At 42.8% G+C, this 19,987-nt stretch overlaps 2 protein-coding genes across 2 annotated transcripts in view; one reads left to right on the top strand and one right to left on the bottom strand.

Annotated features, from left to right (window-relative positions):
- Nucleotides 1-19,987, bottom strand: part of RAB7A (RAB7A, member RAS oncogene family) — an 85,537-nt gene that overhangs the window by 35,535 nt on the left and 30,015 nt on the right.
- Nucleotides 10,348-12,982, top strand: LOC112132615 (ferritin heavy chain-like). The gene has a single exon (XM_063722453.1). It carries the CDS (start codon nt 12,242-12,244, stop codon nt 12,791-12,793), a length of 552 nt encoding a protein of 183 aa, XP_063578523.1. The 5' UTR covers nt 10,348-12,241; the 3' UTR covers nt 12,794-12,982.

Consider the following 19,987-nt stretch of genomic DNA (forward strand, 5'->3'; position numbering starts at 1 on the left):
TTAACTTCTTGGTTGCCTACCTCTGGCTGGATTAGGCTCCTTTTATTTCTTTAAATGTCTGTATCTTTGTACAAGTACTATCCATTACTAAAACAGGTTGATGCCTTAAGAATGTCACATATGAAGAAAAACAGGATGACTGAGCATTTTATAAACTTCCAAAACTCCAAAAACTTCCTCAGTTCTGAAGTTCTGAATAATACTCATCATAAGTATGATTAGCCTTTAGTGATTTTAACTGCCCAAGAAATATAACAACAGTTGGTTAGGCTTCACTATGAGGCCAATCCCTGATTAGTCTACACCACACATTCCTAACAGAGGTGATAACTAACATGATCTGCAGCCCTCTAGGAGCCACAACGTATGCACAGTATATCCATGGTATTAAAATTACACTGAAGCAGGGGAGACATTAGGAAAAAAAGGTCTAAAAAGGCTTGGGGGTAAAAGAGAGGTACAATAATGAAAAAAAATTGAGAAAACTAGTTTAAACCTGAACTGTCCAATATAACAGTTATTAGCCACCGGTGGCTATTTAAAGGAAATTGCATGATATCAAATACATTCTCTCAGCCATAGCTACTATATTGTACAGTTCTACTATACGGTGTTGGTCTAAACAATTCTGAGGCATTTTACTAGGATTAATATATACTCTTCAAACATCTCCAGACTCAATTTATAGCCCTTACTCGTTTCACTACTTGATATGTACACCATCTTCTTTCCCTCCTGACACACAATAAAAATACTGGCTCTTTGGCCAGGTGCAGTGGTTCATGCCTGTAATCCCAGCACTTTGGGAGGCTGAGGCGGGCAGATCACTTGAGGTCAGGAGTTCAAGACCAACCTGGCCAGCATGGTGAAACCGTCTCTACTAAAAATACAAAAATTAGCCAGGTGCACACCTGTAATCCCAGCTACTTGGGAGGATGAAGTGGGAGAATCGCTTGAACCCGGGAGGCAGAGGTTGCAATGAGCCAAGATCGCGCCACTGCACAGGAGACAGAGTGAGACTCCATCTCAAAAACTAAACAGAAATTGATCACACTGATTGACTGGAGCAGCTTTTATAGAGTCCTTGGCTGAGCAGGGTAAAGTTTTAAAACTTCAATGCAAATTTTTACAATTCTGTGTAACACCAAGTTTTCTCTGATTATGTGTGAAAATCTGCTAGTGATAGTTTAGTTTCATCAGATTGGAGACAGTCCTCTTGAGTTCTAAGGAGTTTTGTAAGGCAGTCACATGTGTTTTATTGTCAAGTATTATAAGAACCACAGAGGCTGGGTGCAGTGGCTCTTGCCTGTAATCCCAATACGTTGCAAGGACTGCTTGAACCCAGGAGTTTAAGAACAGCCTGGGCCACACAGGGAGACCCCATCTCTACAGAAAACAAAACAAAAGAAAACCTTAGCCAAGTGTGATGGCATGCGCCTGTAGTCCCAGCTACTTGGGAGGCTGAAGTGGGAAGATCACTTGAGCCCAGGACGTCAAGGCTGTAGCGAGCAGTGATCATACCACTGTACTCCAGAGGCTGGGTGACAGAGTGAGACCCTGTCTCAAAGAAAAAAAGAATCATACTGAGAAACAACAGAGTGCAGAGTTAATCTACGAAATGGGAGAATATATTTGCAAAACATGTATCTGATAAGGGCTTAATACCCTAAACATATAAGGAACTCAAGCAACTCAACTGCAAGAAAACAAATAATCTAGTTTTTAAAATGGGCAAAGGACCTAAAAAGACATTTCTCAGAAGAAAATAGACAAATGGCTAATAGGGGTGCGTGTGTGTGTGTGCGTGTGCGTGTGTGTGTGTGTGTAGCTCAACTAATCATCAGGGAAATGAAAACTAAAACCACACTGAGATACCACCTCACACTGTTAGAATGGCTACTATCAAAAAGACAAAGATTGGTGTTAGGATGTGGAGCAATGGAACTCTTGCACACTGTTGGTGGGAATGTAAATCAGTACAGCCATTATGGAAAACGGTATGGAGGCTGCTGAAAGTATTAAAAATAGAACTCCCATTTGATCCAATGATATAGCCAAAGGATATGGAATCAGTACGTGGAAGAGATCTGCACTCACATGTTCACTGCAGTATTATTCACAGTAACTGAAATATGGAATCAACTTAAGTATCCACCCATGGACAAATGGATCAAGAAAATGTAGTCGGTCAGGCACAGTGGCACACACCTGTAATCCCGCAACGTTGGGAGGCCAAGACGGAACGACTGCTTGAGCCCAAGAGTTCGAGACCAGCCTAAGCAACATGGTGAAACCCCATCTCTAAAAAAATTAATACAGTAGTTGGGTGTGGTATTGTGCACCTGTGGCCCCAACTACTTGGGAGGATGAGGCAGCTGGGCCCTAAGGGATCCGGATCACTTGAGCCTGGGAGACCCAGGCTGTAGTGAGCTGTGTTCGAACCATTGTACTCCAGCCTGGGCAACACAGTGAGACCCTGCCTGTAAAAAAACAAAAAAAAATGTGGCATATATGCACAGTGGAATACCAGTCAGCCTTTTAAAAGAAAGAAATTATGTCATTTGCCACGACGAGGATGAACCTGGAGAACATTACATTAAGTGAAATAAGCCTGGCACAGGAAAGACAAATAGAGCATAACCTTACTTATCTGTGGAATCTAAAGAAAACAAACTCATAGAAACTGAGAGTAAAATGGTAGTAACCAGAACCTGAGGGTAGGGTGACTGGGGAGACAATGGCCAAAGGACACAAAATTTCAGTTACCCAGGAGAAATAGGAGATCTGTTGTACATCATGGTGACTATGATTAATAACAGTGTACTGTATACTTGAAAATTGCTGAGACTAGATTTTAAACATTCACACCACAAAAAAAAAGGAAGTTAGGTAATGCAAATGTTAAATAACTTGATACAGCCATTCTACAATGTGTGTATATATATTTCAAAACATCATATTGTACACCACAAACATATACCATTTTTATTTATCAATTAAAAATTTTTACTTCTCAAGTTAAAAAAAAAAAAATTCTAGTTAACAGGCATTTCACGGGGCTAGATTTATATTCCTCAACAATTTCCTTACGACCACTTCCAACAACATCCCAAAGTAAAACAAATTCAGTCAGGTAAAGGATAATCTGTCCCCACACTTGGAATTTTTTAATGCTCCAAAACAAGTGTAGTAAATAATGCAAATCATAACATTATGCCTGCTCAGGACAAATGGAGAAAACTTAAACTTAACCTCTACCACCATCCATGGGATACAAGCCCCAGAGTTCTCAAATTAGGAAGCCCAGAGAATGTGGTACGGCACTGCTACTAAGAAAGGAGAGAAGGGGAAGAGGCGAGGGATGTTACACCAGGTGAAAGGCAAATGTGTCCTCTTCTCTGCTAGTGGAGGAAGGGTGGAGACTAACGGAAGACAGACTGAACTAGAGTTGACCAAGACAATGGGGCTCAACAGAAGGCAAGGTGAACAGTCTCACTAAAAGCCAGGTGGCCTACCAGTTCCCATCTGAACACAAGCTGTGGCCAAAGACTACAAATGTCTAGGTTGCATTTCTACCTCTCCTCCCCAGTACTACTTCTATTCTCCAATCAAAGGACCCCAACCAGGGCTCTCCCTGCTCAGTGGCCCACTCCTCATACATTTAAGAAAAGGACATTAAGAAGGGATGTCGGCTGGGCGCAGTGGCTCATGCCTGTAATCCCAACACTTTGGGAGGCAAAGGTGGGTGGATCATCTGAGGTTGGGAGTTTGAGACCAACCTGGCCAACAATGGTGAAACCCCGTCTCTACTAAAAATACAAAAATTAGCCAGGTGTAGTGGCCCACACCTGTAATCCCAGTCATACAGGAGGCTGAAGCACAAGAATCACTTGAACCCAAGGCCAGGCGCAGTGGCTCAAGCCTGTAATCCCAGCACTTTGGGAGGCCTAGGCGGGCGGATCACAAGGTCAGGAGATCGAGACCATCCTGGCTAACACGGTGAAACCCTGTCTCTACTAAAAATACAAAAAATTAGCCAGGCGTGGTGGCAGGCGCCTGTGGTCCCAGCTACTCGGGAGGCTGAGGCAGGAGAATGGCATGAACCTGGAAGCGGAGCTTGCAGTGAGCCAAGACCACGCCACTGCACTCCAGCCTGGGCAACAGAGCGAGACTCCGTCTCAAAAAAACAATAAATAAATAAAAGAATCACTTGAACCCAGGAGACAGAGGTTGCAGTGAGCTGAGATTGCGCCATTGCCCTCCAGCCTGGGCAAGAGTGAAACTCTGTTTCCGGAAAAACAAAAAAAAACAACAAAGATCCAAGAGCCTTTCAGTTCAAAAGATGATCCAACTGACTGGAAGAGTGGTTGAAAGGTGAACTTTTTGCCACCCTCTCCCAACGACTCTCCACCCAACACCACACAGAGTTAAGATCAAAGGAATCAAAAACTTTGGCCATATAGCATTTATCTCTTGCTGACATTAGAAAGGGGGAAGGGGGAAGTCACTCCTAGGGGCGTCAGACTGCCAACTCTTACCCTAACAGCCTAAGTTTCTGCAGGCTTTTAAACCCTTAATTGAGTCTTCCAAATCAGATACTAGGGACACAAGACAACCACCACAAGTCCAACAATTTGTGAAAGGGCACAAGTTCATTTTGTGGCTACCATCCTCAGAACAGATATCCAAAGTAGAACGTGCTTCTAAGTGCATCAGGCTTAAAATAAGTGTCATATCACCCAAGTACACTAACAGATTAGGCATAACATGTAACTATTAGGACATGTTAGGAATTTAATTCACAACCCCGTATTCCCATCAAAAACATTTTTAAGCAAGAGTTTTAAACATGTGTTATGGAAGAAAAAAAAAACGGAGACAACAGTATTATAAACTCTCACATTCTGTAAACAAATTTTAAATAAAAAAGACCATGGGATGTTTCCAATGGGAAACTGCAATATTCAGATTTATACTCTAAGCTTTGGAACACATCCTTCTGGGTTATATGATTCTAGCCTTTCACTGCCCTTCAGCAACTCTAAGTTGTGTAGAACTGATGGAAATGCAAATCACTCTTGTCTATGGATATGTAAATGAACTGTCTTGATAATCTTTCCCTGTGGAAAAGCCAGTTATGTTCATTTCGACATTACTGACATTACTACATGTATGTCTGCTCTTTGTTGTCCCCCTCTCCCTGAACTGGTTGTAACTGGTTGTCTTATGAGTTAAAATTTTTAACATGTGTTCATTTTATATTTAAAATGAGTCATGATCTTACCTTTCTTGAAAACTATCTTTTAACAATATCTCCACCTGAGTTTTGAGGGTGTTTCGATCATCTTCAGAAGGAAAATATAATATATTTAGGAGAGAATTTAAGGAGTGACAAGAGTCCTCATAGTCTACAAAATGGTTACACAAAGGTTGGTCAGAATGCAATGGCTTCCAGGGGTGAAGCCAAGGCATTCAGGTCTGCTCCTTATTCATATACAAAAACAACTCTGGTATAATAGACCAAAGAGACTCTCAGACGCTCTGGTTCAAATCAGGGCTCTGAAACTTTAAAAGTAATTGCGAAAACCACAATTACTTTTGCACCAACTTAATATTAGCTGTACAAGTAAAAGTTCAGTTATCTGGCCTCCTTCAAGCTTCTACTAAATCCCTAAATCTGTAAAAGGTGGATGGTTTAATTTTCTTGTGCTCCTGTGAAGATATGAGTACAAAGATTGTAAGATGCCAGAGACCAATGCCTGGTATGTTACCAATAAGTGGTATCTTATTACCATTCAGCATAATATCTCACCACCTCTTGAATTCCTGGAACCAATGCTGGTTACTGACAAAATGGAGTAAAACCCCTTATTAACCTGCTACAACATTCTCCAGCTCACAGTGCTATAGAATTCTTTCTTCTTTAGCCAGAGCAATTACAGAACCTATTTTAGCTTCCACTCTTGAAGATAAGCCCCCCAAACTGAGGAAATTTTCTACCAATTATAGAACTTAAAATTGTAGGCTGGGTGCAGTGGTTCATGCCTGTAATCCCAGCACTTTGGGAGGCTGAGGCGGCCGGATCACTTGAGGTCAGAAATTTGAGACCTGCCTGGCCAACATGATGAAAACCCCATCTCTACCAGAAATACAAAAATTAGCTGGGCGTGGTGGTGCACGCCTGTAGTGCCAGCTACTCAGGAGGCTAAGGTGGGAAAATCGCTTGAACCCAGAAAGTGGGGGCTACAGTGAGCTGAGATTGCACCACTGCACTCCAGCCTGGGTGACAGAGTGAGACCCTGACTCAAAACAAAAAACAAAAAACAAAAAAAAAAGTCACATTGCCTTTCTTAACATTTAAATATTAGGGGAAATAGCGGCAGAGCTTTCAGGCTACCCTAACAAGCAATCAGTTCCCAAATGCTTTATAGAAAAGAGTAGTATAACGATTTGCTTTATGTTAAAAAAAAAAATCATTTACACTTGGATTTTTTCAGGAAGAAAAAGATGGGAGATTTGCCTTCTTAATTACTATTTATTACGTTTTTGGATTTTTTCTTTATATATTCATTTGATAGCAGAAAGAACGAAACTATAAATCACAGAGACAATGCAGGAGATGGGGACTGCACACTGGATTACAGACCTGGCTCATGAGGGGCATTCACACATAAACTGACAGATGACTGAGCAACTGATGATCTACTTTTGTAACTGGCTTTCTTCCCCTCCCCCATGACTCTCCAGTGTATCCGGTGAGACAGGTTATAAACTTAAACGCCTTCTGGATACCTGAGATCCTAGCTTAGTTTAAAATCCAGTCCCATTTCAAAAGACTGTCAGATCTTGGGTTAGGCAAGGATTTCTTAGATATGTTAAACAAAAATGACAGGAGGCCACTGATTTGGACTGAGCTCCTGCACTAGGCCTCAAGAGACTAGATCAAACAAAACAGAGTCACTCGAGCTAAAGTTCCACGTCACCAAACGAAAAGTAAGTTGTGGGCTGGGTGTGGTGGCTCACACCAGTGCTGTAATCCCAGCACTTTGGGAGGCCAAGGTGGGCGGATCACAAGGTCAGGAGTTCAAAACCAGCCTGGTCAATGTGGTGAAAACCCATCTCTACTAAAAATACAAAAATTAGCTGGGCGTGGTGGCAGGCGCCTGTAGTCCCAGCTACTCAGGAGGCTGAGGCAGGAGAACAGCTTGAACCCAGAAGGCAAAGGTTGCAGTAAGCCAAGATCGCGCCACTGCACTCCAGCCTGGGTGATAGAGTGAGACTCCGTCTCAAAAAAAAAAAAGAAAAAAGGAAAAAAGAAAAGTAAGTTGTTTATCTGACCTTCTAAAAAATCAAGAGAGACAGAATACCCAAACAAGCCAGTTTTAGCAGGCATGATAAGGAACTACCCTCTGCTTTAATCATTACAAAAAAGTAACCTGATGTTAACCAATCAGTTATCTTTCAATTACTGTTTCATTGTTCCCACCTTACAAAGCCCATTCTTCTGCTACTGCCCATTGGGAGTTTTCATCCTATTTTGTAGAATGGAGGCTGCCCTCATTCGCGAATTGCAAATAAAAGCCAATTAAGATCTTTAAATGTGTTGTAATTTTGTCTTTTAACAGATATCACATCAAAAGCACAATCCCTAGAAGGATCGACAAATTGGACTTCATCAACACTAAGAGCTTCTGCTCTTCCAAAAACACTATTAATAGAATGGAAAGACACAGACTGAGAGAAAATATTTGGAAATCACATATCTGACAAAAAGACTTGTAATCAGAATATACAAAGAACTCTCAAACACAGTAAGAAAAAAGCCAACCCAATAAAATAAGTGGGCAAAAGATCTAACAGATACTTCACCAAAGAATAAGCAGGTTAAAACATGTCTGTTCAACATTGCTAATCTTTAGGGAAATACAAATTAAAAACATAATGAGACACCATCACATACCTATTAGAAAGGCTAAAAATTTTTTAAATGACCATGCTGTGTTGGCAAGGATATGGAGCAGATGGAACTCCCGTACACTGCTGGTAAGAATGTGAAATGGAAAAACCATTTTAAAAGTTAGATATATACTTCGGGGTGATGAAAATGTTCTGGGCCAGGTGTGGTGGCTCATGCCTGTAATCCCAGCACTCTGGGAAGCTGAGACAGGCAAATCACTTCAGCCCAGAGTTTGAAGAAATCCTGGGCAACATGGCAAGACTCTGTCTCTACAAAAAAAATACAAAAATCAGCTGGGTATGGTGGTGTACACCTGTAGTCCCAGCTCCATGAGAGTGAGACCCTGTTTCCTTAAAAAAAAAAAAAAAAGAAAGAAAGAAAGAAAAAAGGAAAGGAAAAGAAAAGAGAAAAGAAAAGGTTCTGTAATTAGATGGTGATGGTTGTATAACCTTGTGAATATTTGAACTGCACACTTTAGGCTGGGCGCAGTGTCTCACGCCTGTAATCCCAGTACTTTGGGAAGCTAAGGTGGAAAGGCTGAAGCTGGGAGTTTGAGAGCAGCCTAGACAACAAAGTGAGACATTGTCTCTACCAAAAAAAAAAAAAAATTAGCCAGGTGTGGTGGCGTGTGCCCTTAGTTCCAGCTACTCGTGGGGCTGAGGTGGAAGGATCACCTGAGCCTGGGAGGATGAAGGTGCAGTGAGCTGTGATCACACTATTACACTCCAGCCTGGGCAACAGAATGAGACTCTGTCTCCAAAAACAAAACACGCACACTTTATATAGGCGAATTTTATGATGTATTAAGTATTTCAACATTTTAAACAAAGTTAAAGCAAACGCCTACCATATGCCCCAACCATTCCCCTCCGAAACAGCTACCTACCCAAGGGAAATGAAAACACAGATCTAGACAGAGATTTGTGCACCAGTGTTCACAGCAGCTTTTGTTGTAACAGCAAGAAACGCAAATCAACCCAAATGTCCATCAACAGAAAAGCTAATCACAAACTGTGATATAGCTATACAATGAAATACCACTGAGCTACAAAAAGGAATGAACTATAGGTACATACAGCACAAATAAAATCATAATGTTGAATGAGGCCAGATACTCCCCCCCCAAATAAATACACAGTATACTTAAAGTATATATACAGATCCCATTTATACAAAATACCAGAAAATGCAAACTAGAAAGCAGATCAGTGGTTACCTGGAGAGGGGGAAGGAAGGGCGAATTACAAAGAAATACTGGGATACTTCAGGGTAATGGATTTGTTCATTCTCTTGACTATGGTGATGGTTTCACACAATACATACCATCTGTGAATGGTATGTATTCATAATACATATGTCAAAACTCAAAGTGTATAGTTTCAACATGTATGGCAATTATATTCCAATGAAGCTGTTCTTTTAAAAAAAAAAAAAAAAGGTATAGTCAGAGGCCAGGAGGCTGCAGATATCTGAGGGGATGACATGGAAGAAGCAGCCACTCTGCATTGCCTCATTTCTCACTGCATTCACGATTGCTGAATCTGGATTCCAGCTTCAGCTTTTCTTAATTCTCTGCTGCAAACATCTGCCTTGTGTTGTGTTAGCACCTAAAGTCACATTAGACAGAAACTTTCCGCTCACCCCATCTGTCCTTCCCAAGAGGAACACTTACTCTTGTTCTCATATCCAAAACCACTTCCTATGTCCCTTTACCCCAACCATCACATCTGGTTTAGCCCCAGCCATACAAATCTTTCCCTAACCTCTTTATATTTCCACAATCCTAGCTGCATCATTACTTCTTGACTCCTGATTTATTTCCTTACCCCAGGCTCCCTTCACTCTACTCCAGCCTGCTTTGCTACACACAGGAGCAGCTACTGAAAGCCAAAGCTCCTTGGGATAATTCCTCACACACTCCAAGAGCTTGGCTCCACATCCCTTCCGAGGGTCCCACAGCCCAGGTCTGTGTGTTTGCTTGCTACAGCTGACTTCCTCCTCTATCTTAAACCTGCCTTGCCACACTTTCCCAACCCCCAGATCCTGGAAGGGGCATCCCTTTTGTATTCTGTGACTCAAACCCAGCAACTCCTCAGGAGACTAGTTGCAAACACCTGACTGAAGGGACAATTCAGAGCAGAGGCTGAGCCACTCGGATTTTAAGTCAAATTGAATGCCAATGCGCAGCAGGGTGAGGCAGCATCAGGCACTAGATATGAAGGCTGCAGCGAGATGGTATCAGGGCAAATCAGACCCCAGTGATGGTCAAAAGAAAGAAGAATCCACTTCATACCAACTAGGACCACTAGAATAAAAAAAAAAAAACAGACAACGAGTTTTGACGAGCATGTGGAGAAAGTAGAACTCTTCTACACCGCTGGTGGGAATGTAAAGTGGTGCAGCCATTTTGGAAAACAGTCTGGCAGTTCCTCAAAGAGTTAAACATATGACCCAGGCCAAGCACGATGGCTCATGCCTGTTAATCCCAGCACTTTAGGAGACTGAGGTGGGTGGATTGCTTGAGTACAGGAGTTCAAAACCAGCCTGGGTAACATGGTGAAACGCCATCTCTATAAAAAATAAAGAAAAAAAAAACAAACACACATGACCATTCCTATGGGATCTGCTCTGCCATCTCTACAAAAAATAAAGAAATAAACCAACCAACCAAAATGTATGACCATTCCTATGGGATCTGCTCTGCCACTGTAGACAGTGATCTTTGGTTCAGGAGCTGCTTTCTCTTCCCCCAAGAAAATCATGGTTGACTTTTGATTTTTATTTTCAAACCTTCTTGGTAGTTGATTTTAAAATCATGATCCCAGAAAAGAACTCTACAATAAATTTAGTCCAATTTTATGCCTTCTGCCCTAGTGAAAGACCTGTCTTCTGTTTCCCATGACAGTGGTTACTCAGGCCTTCTTGGGTGTCCTAATTTATTGTTGAATAACTGTTATTTACTTGGTTTCACTGTTTGAAACTTACTGGTTAAACAACTGGTTCAGATTCTGTCCTCTGGAGAGATGCAATTTTGCAAACATACTGATTTTATATATTGAGGGTGCCATGTTTGAGTCTCTGCATTCAGTGGAGCATATCAGAGTTCATGTTAATTTTTACACTGGTATACATCTAAGTAGAGGGGCTGCTCTGGTCTGAATGTTAATGTCCCTGCAAAATTTGTATGTTGGAGCCTAAGGCCCAAGATGACAGTATTAAGACGTGGGGCCTGGCTGGGCGTGGTGGCTCATGCCTGTAATCACAGCACTTTGGGAGGCTGAGGCGGGTGGATCACCTGAGGTCAGGAGTTCAAGACCAGCCTGGCCAACATGGTGAAACTCCGTCTCTACTAAAAATACAAAAATTAGCCCAAAGTGGTGGCACGCACCTGTAATCCCAGCTACTCGGGAGGCTGAGGTAGGAGAATCACTTGAACCTGGGAGGCGGAGGTTGCAGTGAGCCGAGATTGCGCCCTCGTACTCCAACCTGGGCGACAAGAGAGAAACTCCATCTCAGGGAAAAAAAAAAAAAAAAGTAGGGATAGAGCCTTTGAGGGGAGTGAGTAAGTCAGGAAGGGCAGGGACTCTGTGAATGGGACTAGGGCCCTTAGGAAAGTGGCTGCAGGGAGCCACCTCGTCCCTTCCACCATGTGAGGACATATAAAAGACACCATCCAGAAGTGTGACCCTCACTAGACAGTGAATCTATTGGAGCCCTGATACTGGACTTCCTCAGCCTCCAAACTGTGGGCAATAAACTTCTGTTGTTTACAAATTATCCAGTCTAAGATATCTTGTGACAATAGCCCAAAGGAACTAAGACAAAGAGGTTAACTGAAGATTTAAGGGATTTCTTCAGTTTAGGAGGTGTTTAATTGTATTACTTGAGTTGAATTAGCAAGAGTAATGGTAACTTGATTTAGTAAGAGTATGGGTAAGTGTGAGAAGCAGGGATAGTGAGGAAGGACAGGAAGGTCACTCGACTTAAACACAGTATCGCTAGCAGAGGAGAGGTAGAAAAGGCGAGGGTACTGGACAGGCACTGATTTTGGAACAGTGAGAAAGTTGTGAGTAGCAGAGACATTCTTCGCCGAGAGTCGAGAGTCGTCGGGGTTTCCTGCTTCAACAGTGCTTGGACAGAACCCGGCGTTCGTCCCCTACCCTGGCCGGCCGCCAGTAGCCAGCCCTCTGTCCCCTCTTTACCGCACCCTGGGACCGCCCCAAGGCCCCCGCCGCCGCTCCAGCGCCGCGCAGCCACCGCCGCCGCCTCTCCTTAGTCGCCGCCATGACGACCGCATCCACCTCGCAGGTGCACCAGAAGTACCACCAGGACTCAGAGGCCGCCATCAATGGCCAGATTAACCTGGAGCTCTACGCCTCCTACATCTACCTGTCCATGTCTTACAACTTTGACCACGATGATGTGGCTTTGAGGAACTTTGCCACATACTTTCTTCACCAATCTCATGAGGAGAGGGAACATGCCGAGAAACTGATGAAGCTGCAAAACCATCGAGGTGGCCGAATCTTCCTTCAGGATATCAAGAAACCAGTCTGTTATGACTGGGAGAGCGGGCTGAATGCGATGGAGTGTGCATTACATTTGGAAAAAAATGTGTATCAGTCACTATTGGAACTGCACAAACTGGCCGCTGACAAAAATGACCCCCATTTGTGTGACTTCATTGAGACACATTACCTGAATAAGCAGGTGAAAGCCATCAAAGAATTGGGTGACCACGTGACCAACTTGCGCAAGATGGGAGCACCTGAATCTGGCTTGGCAGAATATCTCTTTAACAAGTACACCCTGGGAGACAGTGATAATGAAAACTAAGCCCCAGGCTAATTTCCCCATAGCCGTGGGGTGACTTCCCTGGTCACTAAGGCAGTGCATGCATGTTGGGGTTTCCTTTACCTTTTCTATAAGTTGTGCCAAAACATCCACTTAAGTTCTTTGATTTGTACCACTCCTTCAAATAAAGAAATTTGGTACCCAAAAAAAAAAAAAAAAAAAAAAAAGAAAGTAAGTTGTGGGTAGCAAAGCTATTACAGGACAGAAATGTGGTATGTGGTCGAGGCTGTCACTGCACTACTCATCACTCACACTGAGGTGACTGGGAGAAGCCAGGGAAGGACAGAGAGGAGTCACAGGGAGCTCATTTCCAGCCCCGCTAAATGGGAGGGAGAAGGCTGCCATCTCTGTGGGACAGCTCGCGGCTTCTCATCTGTCCTCCCTTTTGACCTCTGTAGTCCTGCCGGGCCCAGATTATTTTGCTCACTTGTTGCTTGCTCTCCTGAGATAATCTGATGAACAAAATAATTTCATTAAAGATGAGTGAATACTTCTAACAATAACTCCTCACTCTGAAAATACATAGGTAGAGGAAAACAATGTATCCTGTCTTTTAAGTAGGAACTGTATTAGCTGAAAAGCAGGGGCGGGGGGGGAATCTAACAGGTGAATGCCAGTAGAAGGAATGTATTTAAAATGATTGAAATAAAAAATAATTTTGCAATCTTTAATGAAGGGATTCAGGTAAAGATCATCAGTGATACCATAGGTGAAAGGTGGGTGGCAAACTAAAAGATCCACATGGCACCAAAGTATTACCCCACAGAGCACTTCCTAATCACACAGGAATGGGGGTAGAGGAAGGAAAAGTATCTTTACAATGCAGTGATATGGCTGTGACTACCTTAATACCATGATTAAACTTACTGTCTCTAATAGTGGAACAATCAGAGGTTCCTAATAAAGTATTCTTGTCAAAAATTTATAAACTAGGATGGGCGTGGTGGCTCACACCTGTAATCCCAGCACTTTGGGAGGCTGAGACAGGCGCATCACAAAATCAGGAGATCAAGACCATCCTGGCTAACATGGTGAAACCCCGTCTCTACTAAAAATACAAAAAAAAATTAGCCGGGCGTGGTGGCAGGCGCCTGTAGTCCCAGCTACTCGGGAGGCTGAGGCAGCAGAATGGCGTGAACCTGGGAGGCGGAGCTTGCAGTGAGCCGAGATCGTGCCACTGCACTCCAGCCTGGGCGACAGAGTGAGACTCCGTCTCAAAAAAAAAAAAAAAAAAAAAAAAAAAAAATATATATATATATATATATATATATATGAAAGCTAAATGTACTCAAGCCTTTAGACCCAACTTCCACTTCACAAGAAAGAGTGGGGATAGAGAAATACACTAAACATCAAAAGATGCACCCAGACAAACCTAGAATGTGGAACACTCTGTTAGGACAACTGGCTTATCTTTCCAAAACTAAAGATAATGACAGAAAAAGGAAAGGAGGGACCACATTCTAGATTAAAGGACTTGAGAGCATTTACAGGTGAAGTATCATGAGGTCTAATTTACTTTGTAGTAGCTCAACTGAAAGAACAGATAAAGCAAATACAGAAAATGTTAACTGTTGAAAGTAGGTAGGAGAGTGTACTTTTACACTGCGTCTCTTTGCTTTGTATATGTCTGACATTTTTTCATAATAAACTGCGACAGCTATTCCACATTAGAAGAGGAGTGGCTTTCTGAACAGGACAGTTGGGGCAGAAGCTCTCATTGGATCCTAATCTAGCTAAACAGATTCTGCTTCTAATCTCCACCCTCAGGCTCTCCCACTGGAGTGGGGTCCAGGTAACTTCAACAATGAGAAATGCTCCAAACCAAACCTTCCAAAGTACTTCAGGTTTCTCTGACCAGTAACTCTCACCCCATCTCACTCCCCACTCCCAGTAGGCACTCAATACTCATTGAGATTTAAGTAATCCTTCAGGTCTTCATATAATCACTTCCATTTTGGGGGTCATGGTGGGAAGTAGGGGGGTGATAAGACTTGAGGAGGTTAAGAAAAACTGTGACGGGGAGGAATTTTATTATAAAGAATAAATAACAGTTTGCTTGGTTAACTGTGTTGGGAGAAGAGAGCTTAAAAGGGAATGGAACATTTAGTAAACATTCCTTCCAATTCCTTGGGAAGAGTTAGCAGGAACCCTTAAAGTTTCCACTTTTCTTTTCCCTTGTCCCTCCTCCTTAGCCTTTTTCATCTTTAATCTTCACACAGGAAAGTCTATCTGTAGCCTAGAACAAACTGACCCATAGTTCAACACTGCCAGCACAATTTCCCCTCTGGGTTTTCAAATTTATTAGCGTAAAGTTATAAAAAGTATTCCTATATAAAGTACTGTGGTAAAATATTATAACAATTACCATTTTCACCATTTTTAAGTGTATATTTCAGTGGCATTAAGTACCATGAAGTTTATTTTTGTTTTACAATAGATTTAAAATCCCACTTTAAGATGACTGGCAAAACATGCAAACACGGTACCAGGTCCAGGGAGAGGAAATGTAAAGGCTCCACACCTTCTGCACAGTTAAGTGCACCATAGACATCTTGATAGGGCTGGTGCCACAGTTTGGCAGGCATAAATATAAATGAAAACATTAAATGCTCGGTTGCTTTTCAGTAATGCCTAAAGTAGTCTTATTCACATCCCTATTTCAATATGTTAATTAAGTTGTATACAATCACACTCTGTCCCTGTAATTTAACTAAAATTCCAATTTTCAAAACAGGATTTATGGGTTGACAGCTGCTGCTCTAGAGGAGAGGTGCCTTTTTCCAGAGGGCAAATCTGTGGCAGAGAACTCAGTCCTGAAGATCTAAATAAAGGACCGTTAACTCAGAGGTCATGCCAATCTGGACACAGACCTTGGTACATAAGGCCTGTTCAGAGGCTGGTGATCTTAACACAGATTCATTTCCCAAGTACCTGCACCAGCCCAACTGCTAGAGATGCAGAGATGACCAAGATAGTCTCCCTACCTCAAGCTTGGTTTAAGGAGACCCTGGAGAAGCAGACAGGAAAATGGCAATATATGTGTGATGTCACAGGAATAGTCAAGACTTCTTCCTCCGAGTGGGATGGGGGGGTATAGAGGACTTTGACTATGGTTTGCCATATTTTAAGTTTTAAAACAATGACTATGTATGACTTCCTAATCAAAAGAAACTCTCAACACAAAATAAGGGGCTGGAGGTGATCAGGAATCTAACCCATTATATGACGGCTTTAAGAACGCTTCCCAAAGAGGATACCTAGATGTTGAATCCTCAACCAGGTACAGAGATTATCTTCGAAGAATAAAGGCCAGAATTTTAACATGGGGAGGAGGCAACAGGCTAAGAAACCCCAAGAACAGCCGTGCTTACTTTTTATACACTTACGCCAAGGATTTGGGGGCCGGAAAAATCTGACCTCTTGGTACTCTTGTTTCTACTTAGCTTTAGAAACAAATTCGTGCATCTGTACAATTTCCATCCTTATCTGTAAGAAACGCTTCCTCTCCATCTCTTAGGGTTGTAGGGAGGATTCCACAGGCAAATGGGAGATGAAGCTTTTTAAGGGATAAAACACTTTATATAGGTCTATACCTTAACTGAAGTCGCTATGGGACCAGCAGTGGAAATGACATGATTTTACCTAGGTCCCCCTACAAAGAGGATTAGACCAGAAAAGATTTCAAGGTCTACACTAGTTTCATATGTTTATAACTCAGTTTAAGCTAGAGGCTGAGTGCTTTTCTGAAGCTCTTGCTAGCCAAAAACCTATCCGCCTTACACTTCCAGGCTTTGCCTTTGTTATGGTTGCTAGATGAATTTCCTTGCTTCCACACAAAGGCTTGACAATCAACACACGGTTAGGTGACAGCATTAACCTTACTGCTCATCCCAGTATATCTAAGGGGTACTCACAAACCAGCTATTAGCACTCTACATTGTAGGAAGTGTTTCTGAAACAGAGATATGGGAAGGATCAATATAAGAATCCTCCAAGATAAAACCTATCTCTGGGAAAAAGTGACTCTATTATTGCTGGAGTATTTGGGCTCTCCAGAGATAAACAGAACCAAGAGATTACACATAAGGACAGTTATTACAAGGAATTGGCTCACAGGATTATGTAGGCTGAGAAGTCCCATGACCTGCAGTCGGGAGGTCTGAGAATCGGGAGAGCTGACAGAGTTAAGCTCTAGTCAGAGCCTGGAGTCCAGAGGGCAAAGAACACCTATGTCCCATCTCAAGCACAGTCAGGCGAAGAAAGAACACTTTCCTGCTCAGCCTCCTTCCCTATTCAGCCTCCCATGGATGAGGCTCACCCACGCTGGGGAGGGCAGTCACCTTCACTCAGTCCACCAAATCTCATCCAGAAACATCCTCACAGGCACACCCAGAATAATGTTTAGCCAAATATCTGGGCACCTGAGGACCAGTTAAATTGACTCATAAGTCATCATTGAGGCTGGGCACAGTGGTTCATGCCTGTAATCCCAACACTTTGGGAGGCCAAGGCAGGCAGATCACCTGAGGTCGGGAGTTAAAGACCAGTCTGACCAACATGGAGAAACCCCATCTCTACTAAAAATACAAAATTAGCCGGGCATGGTGGTGCATGCCTGTAATTCCAGCTACTTGGGAGGCTGAGACAGGAGAAATAGCTTGAACCCAGGAGGCGGAGGTTGCGGTGAGCCAAGATTGCGTCACTGCACTCCAGCCTGGGTAACAAGAGCAAAACTCCGTCTCAGAAAAAAAAAAGTCACCATCATACACGAGCAGATATGAAAACCTAACAGAGCTTACTTGAGGTTCAGGTACCACGGGGTGTTGTAATGCCCAAGCAAAAGCTGAGATCTTCAGGCTGAGGAGGAAGTGTTAAAGAACACAATGTCAAAGGTTTCGCAACACTTTGCTTCTATTTCAAAAGCTACATTCCTGCAAAGGAGGTGTAAAGGGACTAAAACTTAAAACCAATTCTCCAACTGGGCCCACAAGATCTTGGCAGAATAGACGTCCACCTGCCTCACAAGATCACCCAGTGCACAGCCTCCCTCAGACAACTTTTACGTAGTCATGGCTAGAAACTGATCCGAGATGGCAATGCACAGCAACTGGGATAATCTGGGAAAGGAACTAACATAAACCTTCCTTACCTACCACATTAAGCTCCTGTGGCTTTTCCACTGCTAACACTGAATTCCTGCCACATTATGAGGAGCTAATACACAGTTTACTTAATTTTATTCCTCTTAGGTTAACACATTTGCCTCAGAATGTAAATTCTGTTTCCCTGTAGCTACTCAACAATCTCAATGTAACTATGAAACCATATTTCATGGCCAGAGACCTATCAGCTTATGGCACATTTGGATTTCTTTGGAAAAAGAATTTGAACAGAACATATTGATCTTAATTTACTCATTTGTAAAACACAGGAGCTGTAGGTTGAAGATCACTGAACTCAAAAACAAGCTGTAGTTTGTTTACTACTCAACCAAAGCCTGAGTAGCATTAGAACCGTAAGTCCCCTTAAAACTCTGAGCCAGGGATTTTGTTTCTTTGTGGCAACAGAAACATTTCAAATGAACTCATATGTTAAATCTTAAGCAAAAAACAGATAAAACACAGCTATTCGTGGGATGGCGAAGAGCAATCCAATGCTACCAAAGGATCATGTTCAGGGAACCCTCAAGAGTTCTATCCACAACCAGAACATCATTGATTTACTCCAAACCCTTTTATCTGATAAATGAGAAAACTAATGCTCAGGACAGAAGCATGCTTGCCCAAGAGTAAAAATCCCTACAGATTTTTTGTTGTTGTTTTAAAGTCATTCATTCTTGATGAATGTCACTACAAACAAGCAGAATTAAAAAACCAAACGCAGGAGGCCGGGCCGATGGCTCACGCCTGTAATTCCCAGCACTTTGGGAGGCCGAGGCGGGTGAATCACGAGGTCAGGAGACCGAGACCATCCTGGCTAACACAGTGAAACACCGTCTCTACTAAAAATACAAAAAAAAAAAAAATTAGCTGGGCGTGGTGGTGGGCGCCTGTAGTCCAAGCTACTCGGGAGGCTGAGGCAGGAGAATGGCGTGAACCCGGGAGGCAGAGCTTGCAGCAAGCCGAGATAGCACCACTGCACTCCAGCCTGCGCGACAGATCGAGACTCTGTCTCAAAAAAAAAAAAAAAAAAAAAAACACTGGGGTGGTGGCTCACACCTGTAACCCCAGCGATTTGACAGGCTAGGGCAGGAAGATCATTTGAGGCCGGGAATTCAAATCCAGCCTAAGTAATATAGTGAGACGCTGCCTCTACAAAAAAATTTAAAAATTAACCAGGTGTGGTGGCTCACACCTGTAATCCCAGTGATTTGCAAAGCCAAGGACAGAAGACTGCTCGAGCCCAGAACTTTGAAGTTAGACTGAGCTACAATCGCACCACTGTACTCCAGCCTGGGTGACAGAGCAAGACCCTGACTCTAAAAATAAAAAAAATAAAATAGGCTGGGCGCAGTGGCTCACAAGTGTAATTCCAGCACTTTGGGAGGCTGAGGCGGGAAGACTGCTTAAGCCCAGGAGTTGGAGACCAGCCTGGGCAACACAGCAAGACCTTACCTCTGTTTTCTTAAAAATATTATTCTTAGGCCAGGCACAGTGGCTCATGCCTATAATCCCAGTACTCTGGGAGGCTGAGACAGGTGGATCACTTGAGGTCAGGAGTTCAAGACCAGCCTGGCCAGCATGGTAAAACCCCATCTCTACTAAAAATACAAAAATTAGCTGGGCGCCACGTGGCGGTGGGCACCTGTAGTCCCAGTTACTCAGGAGAATGAGGCAGGAGAAATTGCTTGTAACCCAGGAGGCAGAGGCTGCAGTGAGCTGAGATCATGCCTGGGCAACACAGTGAGACTTGGTCTCAAAAAAAAATTGTTTTTAAAATAAATAAAAATATTTTATTTTAAAAATAAAATATAAAACATTCATCTCATGCCTCTGCCTCTCCTGTACTTCTAGCTTTGCTTTCAAACTGCTAAGCACACCTGGCCTCAAAATATCACACTTGTTCCCTCTCCTGCACTGTCAGTGGCTCAAATGCCATCTTTCCCTGACCATCCTAAATAAAATGGCACACTTTCACTTCACCCTGTGTTACTGTTCTCCATAGCACTTACCT

This window comes from Pongo abelii, chromosome 2, assembly GCF_028885655.2.
Source record: "Pongo abelii isolate AG06213 chromosome 2, NHGRI_mPonAbe1-v2.0_pri, whole genome shotgun sequence".
NCBI lineage: Eukaryota > Metazoa > Chordata > Mammalia > Primates > Hominidae > Pongo > Pongo abelii.